Here is a 15,475-nt window from a genome sequence, read left to right on the forward strand (position 1 = left end):
CATAAATTCCGAAATTAATAAGATTAAGTTTTTTTTTGTTCATGAAAAAGACACATTATTATTTTATTTTTGATATTCTATTGTCGACTTTTATAAATGAAATTAATTAATATTCAAAGAAGAACTGATATTATTTTATTTGCATTTCAGTTTTATTAGTCATTTTACGAAAGCTACGAATGTTACGTTATTTAAAAAATGCAATAAAATTTTAAAATGGATTTTATAAAATGCTTGACTTAAAATATAATTTTGAAAAAAAATTCAGATTAATATTTTTTTTAGAGATTATGAAAAAAATATAGTAAACTCTCTTACCTACATAACAATTTTTATTTCTGGTAGTATTAAAATATTGGAATAAAACATTAAGTCAAATAGTGGAAAGGACTATACGATTAATAATATTAGATTGGGAAGATGTGGCTTTCGACATTATATATATATATATATTAATTTAGGCGAATTTTATTAGTTATATATATTATATATATATTAATAGGTTTATTAGACTTAAATACATATTTATTGTAGTAAAACTTGTAAATATTTATTTTTATGCAGTTACATTTTCGCTTATGTAATTTATGTAAGAAGTCAACATTAATTTAATTAAATGAAATGAGGTAGCTTACATTTTCTTATGATGCATTTTATAGTTAATTTTTACGTAATATGGAACAGTTACGTCTAGGTCAGATGTCTTAAAGTGAATAACCAAATAAAAATAGGATAGCAGACGACTATTCTCAAAGTCGTTGTTTTCAAAAACCTTAAGGGAAGTGTTTCGTGTTTTTTCTTTCGACGGCCTCGGTCATATTGGACGCGGTATCAACCCCCTTGGACGCTGTGAGCTGCACGCCGCCTGTACTATTGAGGCTGAGTGAGATCTCGAGTTGCACAGGAAGACACCCTTTAAGGTCGATCAATAAATTCATTTGGGTGTAAAGAAGAGGGTCCAAGAACCGACGATAATTTACGTCCGAACATACTGCCCACTAAAGGATAGTCCTTTAAATCACGAATATACGTAACAAAAATATTCTAAGTTTACATATATAGAGATATGCATATATTTAGGTCTGCAGTTCACCACAATACAGAAATGGTGTACAGAATTTCACCTTACAATTCAATATGCTCAACGGCATTAAACAATGTCATGTTACCTATACTTATACAATTTTACACTTTTAAAGTTTTATCTATACCTACTATTTAATTATTGGTACAATGTTAAATGAAACCTTTAACTAAAATCGCTATTGTTAAATTAAAACTTATTAACCAATTAACAATTCTTATGTGACAGTATGAATCGAACAATATAATTCGTAAATAGTATATTATAACTTGCTTGCTGTGCTTAACGGTGAAGGAAAACATCGTGAGGAAACCTGCATGTGTCTAATTTCATTGAAATTCTGCCACATGTGTATTCTACCAACCCGCATTGGAGCAGCGTGGTGGAATAAGCTCCAAACCTTCTCCTCAAAAGGGAGAGGAGGCCTTAGCCCAGCAGTGGGACAATAACAGGCTGTTACTGTTACTGTTTTATATTATAATAATTTCTAAAGGCATATAACAAAGTTTTGATATTGATCATTTAATTTTATCACTCCCACATTTTACACTATATACTCTTGTAACATGATCTGGACCGATTGTTTAGCTACGACACAACCAAGTGACTACTTGGTTGGTGTTAAAACACCAAAGGATAAACATCCTTCAATAGTACAATATTCCCTAACTCAAACTCTTTAAAATCCCTTAGCTGCTTGAAACGTTCTTGCAACCTATTTATTACTCAGTTTGCCATTGATGCCAAAAATCCCTAACTAATCTTTGTACATATTGCCACCTTGATAAATTACTTAAATTAAAATCACGCAGATTTCGACTCGGTTCGTAACAGGTGTTTCACGAATTAAAAAATGATCAGGTGTAAGTATTTTAAAATCAGTATCCGTATTTATTGGTGGCAGATATACTGCCACGAAGCAAATTGGTTTCAAACGCCATCTCCTGACAAGACTTCTAAGATCTTCTTTGTAACTGTTATCCGTTTGAACCTTTACAAGAAGCATCAAATACAATTCAGAATTTTGTTCACTTTCTTCTTTGATGACTGCATGGTTTTTTTTCGAACTGTCTAGTTGCTATTGGCCCTAATGACCTCTACAGCGTACTGCATGGTGAGGTAAGTATGTAGCTTTCTTATTTCTTGCGTTTTCTGGAACTTTTTCCATATGATTTAGTAGTATATACTCTTCTATAATTCTTCTGTAGGAAATATATATATATTTTAATAATGGCAATATGATAATGCGGATAAGACCTTTCAAATGTTTCCAGTATCACCTTGGCTTGAGTGATTGGCATGGAAATGTTGTCATCACGTGTGATGATAATACATATGCCCTTACAGAAAGATTAAATTTCAGATCATACCTCCAACCACCGTACCACGTAATTGACTGTTGTTGTTGTTGAACTTAGACCTGTCACTAGGATCTAGCTTAATAAAATTTTTACAACTATACAAATAATGATTTCGATTACAAAAACTACAACGTATATTTTGCACAGAGTTGACACGAAAAGAACGATCCCGTGTGGCGCGCGTTAAAATTTGAATATTAGATTTAAGATAATTAATTAAACTTTTAAATGAAGGCAATTCCTTTTAGTATTCAGTACTAAATTTTTTTCCCAATCCTTATTCTCAATCTGCTCTTATCCTATCTCTTTATCCTCTGCCTTCTCTGAGTCTAAATTCTGTGAAATTAAAAATATTAATATCGGATCCCACGAAACAATATCCAAATTTTGTAAACAACTTAAACATTCTTGTACACTATCGATTAAATGTTTTAATTGGTTTGCTGTTACCCTTTTATACAAAATATTTTTTTCAAAATAGTGTCTACAATTAGTCTTTTATGTGAATATCAATTTTTTAATGTTTCATAAACTACACTATAATTCTTCTCTATGACTTGAAAATTTTTAACAGCAATTTTTGATTCTCCACCAACACACGATTTCAAGTAATATAACTTTTGCACATCACTAAGTCTATTGTTCCTACGAATCAGCGATAAAAACACGTCTTCGAATGACTGCCAGTCTTCATAAGCACCGGAGAAAGTAGGTAGGTTAATCTTAGGTACTTTACTTCAGTGTTGGTCGAGTTAGAAGACTAAGTATATCCGAAGAAACGTGCTCGAACTTTCTGTAACTACTTGTAGATACAACGTTCTCCAATGCGTCTATTAGGACGCTTCTTAACTCGAAATTAAGAACTCATATTGATTGTGATTGTCTTCCACGAAATATGGTAACTTAGTTTTTTGATCCATAGTTGTCAATCTTATTTTCGGACTATTTTTATGATTTATTTGAGCCTTTTCTTATTGTTGGTGTAAATCGTCACTCGTTGCAATTAAATTTTCCACCAAAGACATAGCAGAAAAATTAATTTTATCTTATTTAATATGTTAATAATTGCTTTAACTTTGTTAAATAAGTCACACGCGTCGCCGATGCTCAAAATTGCATACAAAAAAACTTCTTTTGTATTTTCACTAACGCATAGAAGTCCGTATGAAAAAAAATGTTTACTGCAATCCTTATCGCTCGTCGGCCGGCTTCCGAGAAACAATGCACCGTATTATCCGGCTCGACGAACCAAACTATGATGGTTAAAAGACTTGATTGGGATTGTAACTATTTATTAATTCGAATAAAGTTCTCTTAAACATTATTTATTATAGGCTTATTGCGACTGACTCAAACACATAATTTACGTTCAAACAATTTATTGTAGAGAATTAGTTTACTACTACTTCATTATACTACTATTACTATTATTCATAGTAGTAGGTACTACTACTATGAATGTACTAAACTCCAGACACTTTACCGTGAGATAAGGAATTTCTTTACAAATAAAAAAAACTTATAAACTCTCAAGACTTTGTTATGGACATATATTTATTCTATCGTTCTATTGTCAAGTCAAACCGTTTGTTTGTTTTCGAAACTTAAATAAATACTTAATTAGATTTATATTACAATTCCTTAATTATTACTTTTAACATTTATTTTATTTTACAAGTTCTCATCATTGTAATCAATTATTTAAGTTCCTTCAAAAGGTGAAAGAATGTGATGGAAGACTTAGAAATTTTATTCAGCTTTTGAGAACATTGTGCATGGTCGGATGACGCAATTCCGTTGCACGCCACATCAAAGCTCGCGCAAGGCGAGGGCGGGCGCGCTTCCAACTTTAAGCGTTGAATTTAATACTTTTAACAATGTGAACTCCACTAAACTACTACATTAAAAAATATAAAGATAATGGGAAAAAAACTAAGCATTACAAAATGTTGAATATAATTAATGATGATGAAATGAGCAACTAACGCGTAGTTAGATAGAATTGACGTTATATTTTAAGAATCAGTAAACAATCTAACACGTGTTCAATTAAATACATTGTGAAATGATATTTGGAACTTCATAGCGCAGTTAAGTTTATTATGAAAATATTGCTTATTAAATAAATGATTAGTTAATTTAAGATCATCGATCTCGTAGTACTCGTACTGAATAACAAACAACTCACTATGTATATTGATCGACCGCGTGCGTATCATCGGTTATCGCGAGTAAACTCAAATAGGCTTGTCCATTCATGTCATTTAAATCGCAATAATAACAAGCGATAACTTCTGTCAACTAACCACGTCGTAGTGGTTTTACGTTGTGATTTATTATAACAAAATCAATGTTAAGCATATCTTCACAGATATTTATTTCTAAGTAGGATTGGATTAATTCGTTACGGCAACTTTATATGGCATTGACTTTGACCATTCCTGAATTATGCTTATTGTATCGCACTTGTCAAAGGCCCCTACAGATGTCTGACATAAGAGTGTAACATCTCCATTAGAAAAATATGGTACGGCACGCTGCAGCGGTGGGGCCATTCCAGCCTGCTTATAACCGCTGTTCGCTCGCCCGCCGCCGACACTCCATCACGCTCCGCCATCGCGCACACCGTACGTTTCTTGTTGGAACTTTAAAAATCGTGATTTTAACTTAACGCATAAGTTAACGAGTGACAATGAATCGAGTACTGATCGTTTTAGTTGCTATGTGTATGTTTACAGCCGCCATGGTCCCCAAGGACAGGGTAAGTTCTAATTGATAATTTACTTTTCGGCTTATTGCATTATTAGACAAAGGTTTTCAGTTTTATTTATCAATATAAACATTCTATGTACTAACACATTTTATCGCACTAATAGTTTAATTTTTATGATTTAATATCATTAAATGACGACGCAATTTACTTGTTGTAAACACGTGTTTAGAGGGATTTTAGTTCAATCTCACATACTATATTAAATAAAAGGTTTTCTAAGAAACTGTTTGGTGATATATGATTTTGTTTACAGGCAGTTTTTGCGCTTTGTGAAAACAAAGCAATTCCTTAACCGATTGTAATAAAAATAAATGTTAAATTATAAATATATAGAAACTGAATATGATTGGTATATATATATATATATTGATGTTGTTATTAAAATGTTTTAAGTTTATAGACTATTTAAATATTATTTGTTTTATTATTATTTATTTATATATTTCTAAATAAAGTTACTTATATTATTTGAATATCTTGTTAATTTTTTTATCACTAATATAATTACTTTATGTGTGATAAGCTTATTAGCATTTCTATGAATTTAGCTGTAACTTTATGCATCTGTTGTAATGGCGTCAGACTCGTAGTTCGATACCTTGATATCCCTGATCTACACCAATGCCGAAGTATTATTTTTTAATATTAATATATAAATAGTGCTTTCATTATAATAGTTACGTTTGCGTATTACTTCATACTACATACTCCAAATATTGTTTAGATATGTTTAATCGTTAACTTAATTTAATAAGATTAAAAGTAAAATATAATATGATATATTTATACTTATTATTTTATTAAAAAGTACAGAAATAAATAAATATGTTAATTTTCACAAGAATCTTATACTTTCACATAAAAATTATTACTCCATGTTCGGGGGGAAGTTCAAATACTTTAGACGAGATAACGTTAAATAAATATTTTGGCCCTTCATTTATAATTTAGGAGGTGACGCAATTCCCAGTTTTATGAGATCATGTTAAAAATTCACCACTGTTTAATGTTACTAGGAATCAGGTCGAGCAGATGTAATGTATTGTTAGATTTTTTTTCTCTATGTTTTATTTAAAAATACTTTAAAGTAATATAAAACTTTACTTTATAAACTATAACAGTAAGTGTTTAGTAATACTATAAAATCGAATTCCGAGTGTTATATTGAGTTAGGTACTTGAAGTGGATAAAGTGATATTCCTTTTATTATTTTTGGCACGGAAATCTTAAAATGTGGTATCATCTCTGAGAATTTGATTGATGACGGGATGCCGCTGAGCGTCGTGACTAACATCACGTACCTCAGTTTCATCTCAACTACAAGAACAGAGCAAATGCATATAATTATAATTACACTCCTAACGCTTGATGACCCGGAAACAATTTAGTTTAGTTTTATGTTAGATTAATGTTGTTTTGAGTAGATTTTACATATATGTAACATATACAATATTTTCTATATAAAAGTTACCAGTAGCGCTTACCAGAGATTTTTTTTAAATTGCTGGAAAATGCATCATCTAAATTCTGACACAATATTAGGAAACAAATTTATTTTACATTTTCCTGTTAATTGTTTTTCAGAGATATTTTAAATGGTTTAGTTCTAATTTCAAACTGTCTTTTTTAGCAATCGAATTATATATATATATTTAAGACAAAACAATGTGGTTGTTGCCAAAATTGTAGGACGTATGACAACGCAAAGCAACGATCACTAATTAAAGCTCTTTAGAAACTCTTTATTTTGTAAATAAAGAGTTACTCTTAGAATTGAAAATATATTCTTACTACATGCATATAAATTATTTTTTATATCTTACGTTCAATTAATTATATCTATATAACGTTATTTTATACAACGTAACGGTTTTCTGAACGGAAATTATATGAAAGGCTTAAAATTGTGAGTGATCGGTTTTTTCTTATCTGTGCACCGTTCTACACTGCGTGAAACACAAAAACCATGTAGTTTGTTTATTTGTTATCTAGTAATCCAATATTACATAAACAATTTTAAGCGCAAATAATGAAATAGCATGGTCAACGACCTTCTCTACTTCTTACGCAGTAGTATAATTTCCTGTTTACAAGTTATACGACCGCGCTTCCACGTGATGGTGTGTATTTGATATCGCCATTCATTCTGTGATTCGGCACATACCTGCGCATACAGCTACGATTACATTAACAGTATTATTCACCGTAAAAAAATAGTGGTATTCAATTAATATTGAAGAACTCCATAATATACGTATACATATTTAATAAGTTACATAAAAGCTAAATATCTGCATTTATGAAAGTAAGTTATAAATACAAATTTTACTTATAAATAAAAATGATAAAAAAATAATTTGTAAAGAAAATCTATAAGCGTAGATTTCTAAGTTATTTCTAAAAAAGAATTTCTTGAACAGATGACACTTATTTGTGTATACTATGAAGTCAATATAGATAAAGCTAATTTATGATCAGCGGTTTCGACTAGTTGAGATAAGATCACGGTTCAAATCACGGTTTCGGAGCAGGTCATGGATACGGATGACAACATATTAAGAACTGTTTCTAAGACACATATTTACAGTTAACATTTTTTTTAAATGGCAGATTAGATAAAACAAGTCAAATATATTGTCCGTTAAATATACGTTAAGCAGGTGTTTCTTTAAAAGTCATTTCTCTCCTAAATATAGTTTCTTGATAGTGTGCATGTTGCCTATCAATGAACAAAACGTGGCGTGAGGTACGCCGGTCGCCGGATACGCTCAAGGGCGCGTCGTACGACGTCGTGTGATGACATCACTCAACAAACACTTTTTAAAGGATACGGTCACAGCAAAACCTTCACTACTTTTTAAATCTAATTAAAATTAAAATCGTCTTTAATTTAACTTCAACTGATTACAATTTGCTTCTATTATTTAATTTCATTCTACTTCCCTTGTACACATACATAATCTTGAAAAGTGCGTATTTCAATAGAAGAAAGAAAAATAAACAAACCTTATTTTTACATATTCCATGCGATTTGATAACAATTCTTGATTAATTGACCTTTATTTATAATACAAATATTCCACTTAACTAGTTATAACCACTTTTTTTTACTTCCAAAGTCCCGATTAAAAACGCGAATTCATAGTTAATATAATAGATTATTTAAAATCTCGACAATGATTAAGATCGCGTCAATTTGATGTCAAAGTTATTTATTTGTCTTTACTCTTCTTGTGGTTGGAATAGGCTACGACTGTAATAATTCTAATATTTATGTCATTAGTATTAGTATTTTTATACACCGATTGAAATACATACTTATATGATGAAAATATATAAATTTCGCGCTTTTAAATAACGTAGATATTTCAAAGTGAGGCTGTTACATTCGGGGAGTTTCTAGCCTGGAAAAAAAGTCGCACATTTATTTTCACAGACGCGCAATATCCCTTGCGGACCCTCCTAAGATGATCATCATGTTTGGTGCTACAGATTGTATATTCTCTTTACCCTTATGCTCCGAGCTTAGAGCTCGAACTCCAGAGTCAAAAAACATCTACAATGTCTTCTTGTTCTTTTTGTATTTGAGTCGTTTAATTCTTCTTCTATATTTTGATTTATAAAGTGTTCAATAGGAGAAGGGATTGGAGCTTTTCAATTTGAAACTGTTGAATCGCGTCCATTTTTATGATATACGTACGTTTTATGATATACAAAAGAGTAATAGGGATTACTTTGTAACAGTTCAATAAACCTCTTCAACATATGGATCATATTTATTACGGATATTTTATTTCATTAGCACAGGTCCAGGAACTAACCAAGAAGGTAACAATTCTCCATTAGGTGATCTGCGAGGATGATAATGCCGTTCGTGAGCAGTTGTATTTGTATACACAGAAGCGAACGAATCGCATGTAAGGACATTGGCAAAAATTGCTCCCAGTTTTGAATTGACATTTCTCTTGTGCGAAGAGCAAGTTTTAGAGTTTTCTACAACGTGCCATTGAGACGCTCGATTTGACAATTTAAATGTAAATAATAAGGTGTTATTCTGCTACAAGCGATTCCCAAGGAACTTAAAAAATCTGTAAACTCTTTAGAAATTAAAGCAGATACTATCGCTATGTATAAAAAGAGTCGTATGTTCTGAACATGTAAAATAAACCTTGTAACCATTTTATAACAGTTAAAGTTGTCATTTCCTTACAGTCATATGCGAAGGGAATCCTATTGTATTTATCAATTATTGTTAATAAGTACTTTTGTGAAGTATTCCACAGTAAAGGTCCTTTGAAGTAAATGTTTAGTCGCTCAAAAGGTGTTGTTGCTTTTATTAGTTGACCTTTAGATTGTATAAAACGAGGTTTAACTTCGGCACATAATGGGCAAGACAGTGTAAAAAGCTTTATATCATTTACCGAATACGGTAAATTTTTCATACGAACCCAATGCATCATTTTTTACAATGCTCGGGTGACAGAGAATTATGCTTCTCACGTAATTTATCAATGAAATTTTGAAAATTCTGTGAAAAATTAGTTATTTCCATTTCGCGTAGTGAGCAAAAAAACCTAATGTTCTTTTTAATCTAAAGTCATTTGTCGGAATTGGCGGGTCTAAAACTGGTTTCAATCTATCAGAATCAGGCTTGACAATATTCTCTTTTATATTGTAGCCGAATGTAGATTAATAGAATGGACACCAAAGATAGATTTTTGTTTATTAATTGTTAAATAGCTCACTTTTTGATAACAGCCATAAAACAGTTTAAGTTTTGATCATGATCATCTTTGTCCCTTCCACACTCAGTAAGATCATCTAAATAGCAAAATATACTACTGCTACTCCATTTGTGACTCCAAACGGTATTGTTGTAAATTGGTACAGGCTTCAAAAGCAGTATAAAATTTTTCTTTTTCTTGTCTGTCTGTAGTTAGACATGTAAACACAGTTGACTAGTCATTTTAAAAGCAGAACATTTATTGTATAGTGTATATTGCCAACGCTAAAGATTTAAATCAATAACATTATTTGGGGAAGCATTTAGTTGTAATGAATTTGTATTATCAGCAATTATTTCTGAATTTCGTTCTGCAATTTTCAGTGATATAGCTTGATTTAAAACCTCATCCAAAGTAATTGTATTGTTTTTAAAAATACGTTTTCGAATTTTCTGCGATGTAATGCCAGCAATAAACGCTCTTCTAATTGTTTGCTGTTCGTGTTCTTCGGCAGTAACGTTTTGAAAGATACAGTCAGAAGCCAAAAGTTTCAATGCTCTTGAATATTTCAGAAATTGATTCTTCCGGACGCTGTTTTCTAGAAATTATTATGTAACGTGCTAGAATTTCATTTTTAGAATTTTATGTAGATTTTTACAACTTGATTCTCCATTAAATCTGTCAGGCCGGAGATAGCTAGACATCGTGCCTTGTGAAAAAGATACGTAATATCGATATAATTCTCTGGAGACCCTTTTTATGTTAATTAAATTGATACATAAAACACAAAACTAAAAGAAAACTAGACTTTAATTAACTTAAAGATATAATAAAATGACAATATATAACATTCGACAAGATAAAAGAATAGTATAATTTATTCATAAATTATGTGTCATTACTCATGGTTTACGATGCAAAGAGGTTTTATATACGAAAATAAAAATGCATAAAGCGAGTCACAAAAGCACGTTACTTTTCAAATGAGTTCTTTCGCATTTGAAAAACTATTTTCTTAAGCGGGTCTCATTCAAAGGCACTAACGAAATCGCCACTCCGCATAACATGGAGCGTTATTTGTTTCTCGTTTTTTTGCTTGTTAATTTTAATACTTAACTTACAAGTGTTATTTGTAAGCTTATTTGTTAAGTAGTACATAACTCGTAACTACACAAACAGGAATATCGATATCGTATCGACCAAAATATGTATTCTTGTTTGCTTGCATGCTTTTTTAGTTTATAATAAACATTTATTAATAACCATATTAACTTTCTCCTAGAAAAACGAAATTGAGGCCTTAGCTTAGATGTAGGAAATTTACAGGCTAAACATTTATGTTGAGAAATTATAATACTTTGCAAATGTGATTGAGTTTGATTTGAATGTGATTTTAATGAACGGATATGGGCATCTTATTAACTACAGAAGTAAGAAAATAATAAGGGGAATGTATTTATATAAATATGTTGATAATTTTAAATGACGTCAGTATATCATGTTTGGTAGCACAGTACCGATTCATGGAATTAAGTAGTTGTTTTATTAAATTAAGATAATTGTACTAAACAGTGCGTAATACGTTATTAGGCCTTAGCTTCATATAAACGATTCTTAGCGACTATTTAATTAAAAACTTAATCTCTATCTTTCTGTCATTAATGATTTCACGTTTTACAGAAGACACAGCATTATTTAACTAATCACTCGCTTAAAAAATTTAATAAGAAAAACCGTAATTAGTGTGTATAGGGTTTTTAATGTCTTTTAAATATGGTGGAAATGTATTTAAAAAAAAAACAGCTTAAGAAAAAAGTGAGAGGTGTCTTGGGATATCCTGTTAGAACGAAATTCCTTTCACATAATATAATATTTTAAATAACAGGCATAAAAAAAATTAAAATAATTTCATCAGACGACCTGTATTATTAAATGTTGTGACATTCGAGACGGTCGAAGGGTTAAGCTTATTTTGGTCTAGCTCTCATTCGCCGAGTGTAATGTGCGATAAGGACCTCGTTGCAAAAAAAATAAGCGATTTAAGCATTACTAGTCTTTTCCCTCCTACGGGCTTTGACAAATGTATTCATTATTTTTTAAAAAAATATAATTAACGTTAAAAAATAACAAGCTATCTGTTTTGCATTTGCAAGGATAACAAGAATTTTATAGTGATCTTCATTCATGTAATAATGAACATTCACCAACGAACTAAGAGTAGTACGGGAGAGCCCGTACTGTGCTTATGCGTATGAGGTAAAACATGTTTTTTTTAAAGCAAGTAATGGTTATTGCGAGTTATCCTACAAATATGACGTATTAAGTTTTTATATCACCTGTTTTTATATCAATTTAAATCACCTGGACCGAGTATTTTTTCTTTGACTACGTCGAATATACGACGCTACTCGTATCTTAAAAATATACGGCAGTATATTAAAAATATGTTAACATACTGTAAAACTTATATCCGTCCTGAATATTATTACCATCCCTTAATATTATTACTTTTTTAACTTTCATAATACAGGAAAGCTGTCGAAATATAATAGACATTGGGTTTGTGAGAATTTTAGAAGCATCGACCCTTAATATTTAGCTTTTACGTAAATTTGCTGGAATGTAAATGCATCAGCTAAATCACCATTTGGTCCGGAACGTAGCCGTAGAGTTATAAGTGAGAATAGTTGAGGGCACATTAGATAGATAATAACTAAAGTTGGTATTTATCTAATGTGCCGTTCACTTTTCTCACTAAAACTTATGTAAATATGTATGAAATAAAATTCATCGGTAATAAGGTATTTTATTTACTTTACAGCGAGCCCTGAATTCAGAAAAAGAAAAAATGATACATTCTTCTACAAAAAAACCTCACGAAATCTGTGCCCCGCAAACTCCCTGCGGCTGGTCAGTGTACAGGCCCGCTTCGAAGATGATTGAAATAAACATCACAAATACATAGTAAGTTTACGATAGTAATTAATAATTTTATTATATAATGTTTTGCAATTTGTTAATATACTTTTTTTTATTAATGACATAAGTTATTTTTTACTAGAAATATAAATACTACACGAATAAGTACAGTATTTATTTGCACCGTTGAACGTTACTTGAACTTCTTGCAAGAGATTTAACTGTACCTTTATTACTTAAGGGTTCATCATATTTAAAAAAAAAATAAAAAAAAAAGTATATCAAACTTCTCTTGTTTATAGCATAGGAATATTCAGTCATTGTCTTTGTTTTCGTATAATCACGATAAAATTAAATGTAAATATTGCTTTAGCTATGTGATTGGTAATAAATTAATAAATTTATCACTTATGTCGATAAAACCTCTTGACGTTGTTGTGACTTTGTTTGTTGGGATTTTTTTTTGTGCGGTCTATTATCATTCTATAATAAAATTATTTAATATTATTTTTGCTAAATTTGAGTCTACTTTGAACTAACTTATTTTTAGATTTTTGTATTAAAAGTATTTTTACTTAAATTACGAGTTTTACGTACCCTAAGATAAAATTAAAAGATGAGGCATAAAGAGTTATAAAATATCTTGAGACCCACATGTTTTCATCATTTTACAGGCACCTTTTGCATTGTTGTTAATACTTGTTTTTTTTTTTAAGTTGCCACTGTCAACCCGACTATGTGTGTAAAATAAGTGAAGATGAAAAGGACGTGAGCGCATACATTCTTCGATGCACGCCTCGCGCCGACCAAATTAAAACTCCCGAGAGCTAGCGAGAGCTGTTCTTTGGGATAATGTTCTACGCCAGATGACGTTGCTTGTTCGAAACCGAAATTTATCGCAAACAGAAGAAAGACGAAACCTGGTTAAGTCATTTTTAACGGTCAAAAGAATATATTTACATATAATCTACTACAAAAATTTCTTAAACTTCGATTAAGTTGTCAGAATATTTCATATTGTAGTCAGTTATGGATGTAAAAACTTGTCCAAATTCAATTATTATTACTATTAATGTACCTTGCTCCTTAATGTTTATAATATTATTGGCACTGTATATTATGTTAAGATTACGTCATATCGTGATGATCGCGTTACGATTAAAAGTACTTATTAGATTACGTATTATCATTTGTTAATGTTTTATTGAATTCTTCATTTTCATATTTTAACGAAATGAATAAGCACGTCATATTAAAGTTCCTATTTTGATTATATATTTTTATTGTCTGTAAAGTATTTTACTTAGGTAAAAATAAGTAGCTAGTGACGTTACTTCTGTGACATAATAAACTCGTATTAAATTAGAAAACCAACCGTCAAATTAATGATCTTTGGTGTATTTGATTTATAATAAATAAATACTTTTTAAAAGTTCCAATTGACTTTTTTTAAACCCTAAGCCATGTTGTATTATTAAAAAATTTAAAACGTAAAGATAATATTTTATTTTAAACGGTTTACTTATTACTATATTAAAGTTTTTTTTATCACTGACAGTTCAAGTTAATTGACTAAAACTAACATTTTAATTGAGTTTGAATATCCGCTGTTATCCACGTCAATAACATTTCTATTATTACTTCCGGTGTCTAATTATGTATATAAACTTACATACAGTCGGACATATGAATTATTTCAGATACATCTTAATCTTTCCTTTCATAATTGAAAAGATTAAAGTGGACAGAGAATATCATATAACTACAGATATTATCTAAGAGATACATTGGTAATTTATTAATAATTCCTTTATATATTAAGCTGCCCGCCCCTACTTCGTACGGGTAAAATAAGGCTTCTATCCCGTGCATTTTTTAATCAATAAGGTATAAATTCGCCAAGCGATCTATTCGCCCCTACAGTAAAGTGCTAAATATATACATATGCATAAAGCGCCACCCTGCGTATTTTTTCATGCGTTTATTTATTATTGTTTTTTTAGGTTCTGTCGACGGTACATCCGTCCCACAATATGTGACACATCTTTTGAAAAAGGCGACCCGTTATTTGTCAACTTCACCTATAGACATTGGCACTATAAAAAATTTTAACCATCCTATTTCTCCCAAGATTGGTGGCAACCTTGGGAACTAAATTTGCCTATAGTAACACTGGCTCATTCGCCCTTAAAATCTGAACACATCAATACTAAATATTGCTGTTTTGCGGTAGAATATGTGATGAACATGGTACGTACGAATGGAACATAAGAAGTCTTTGCGCCGGCTACTCCATAGAATATTTATTTATCGCATAGTTGGCCACCACCATAATATTTTTTCTTGCGCGAGAATTTTAATTTCGCCGAAACTCCTAAGATATTTTTTAAAATAAAGCATATAGTTAATTTTCGAAAGGGCACCGCGGTTGCTTAAATTTTATATAGTGGCTTAAAGTTTTAACACGTTTCAGTTGAAAAAAAATATTGATTTTTATTGATTACATTGCTGTCCTATTTGTCACCAAAAAGCGCATTCCTCCTTTATTCAACTCTGTCTCGAATTTGTATATTTTATGTTATTTTTTATTATTTTTTCAATACAAAAACTTTAA

General features: G+C 30.5%; 1 protein-coding gene across 1 annotated transcript; it reads left to right on the forward strand.

Annotated features, from left to right (window-relative positions):
- The first annotated feature begins 5,016 nt into the window (after positions 1 to 5,016).
- Positions 5,017 to 14,296, forward strand: LOC126773699 (uncharacterized). The gene is made up of 3 exons (XM_050494779.1): positions 5,017 to 5,206; positions 12,764 to 12,906; positions 13,578 to 14,296. Exons 1-3 carry the CDS (start codon positions 5,138 to 5,140, stop codon positions 13,690 to 13,692), a joined length of 327 nt encoding a protein of 108 aa, XP_050350736.1. The 5' UTR covers positions 5,017 to 5,137; the 3' UTR covers positions 13,693 to 14,296.
- The last annotated feature ends 1,179 nt before the right edge of the window (positions 14,297 to 15,475 follow it).

This window comes from Nymphalis io, chromosome 15, assembly GCF_905147045.1.
Source record: "Nymphalis io chromosome 15, ilAglIoxx1.1, whole genome shotgun sequence".
In the NCBI taxonomy this organism is placed as follows: Eukaryota; Metazoa; Arthropoda; class Insecta; order Lepidoptera; family Nymphalidae; genus Nymphalis; species Nymphalis io.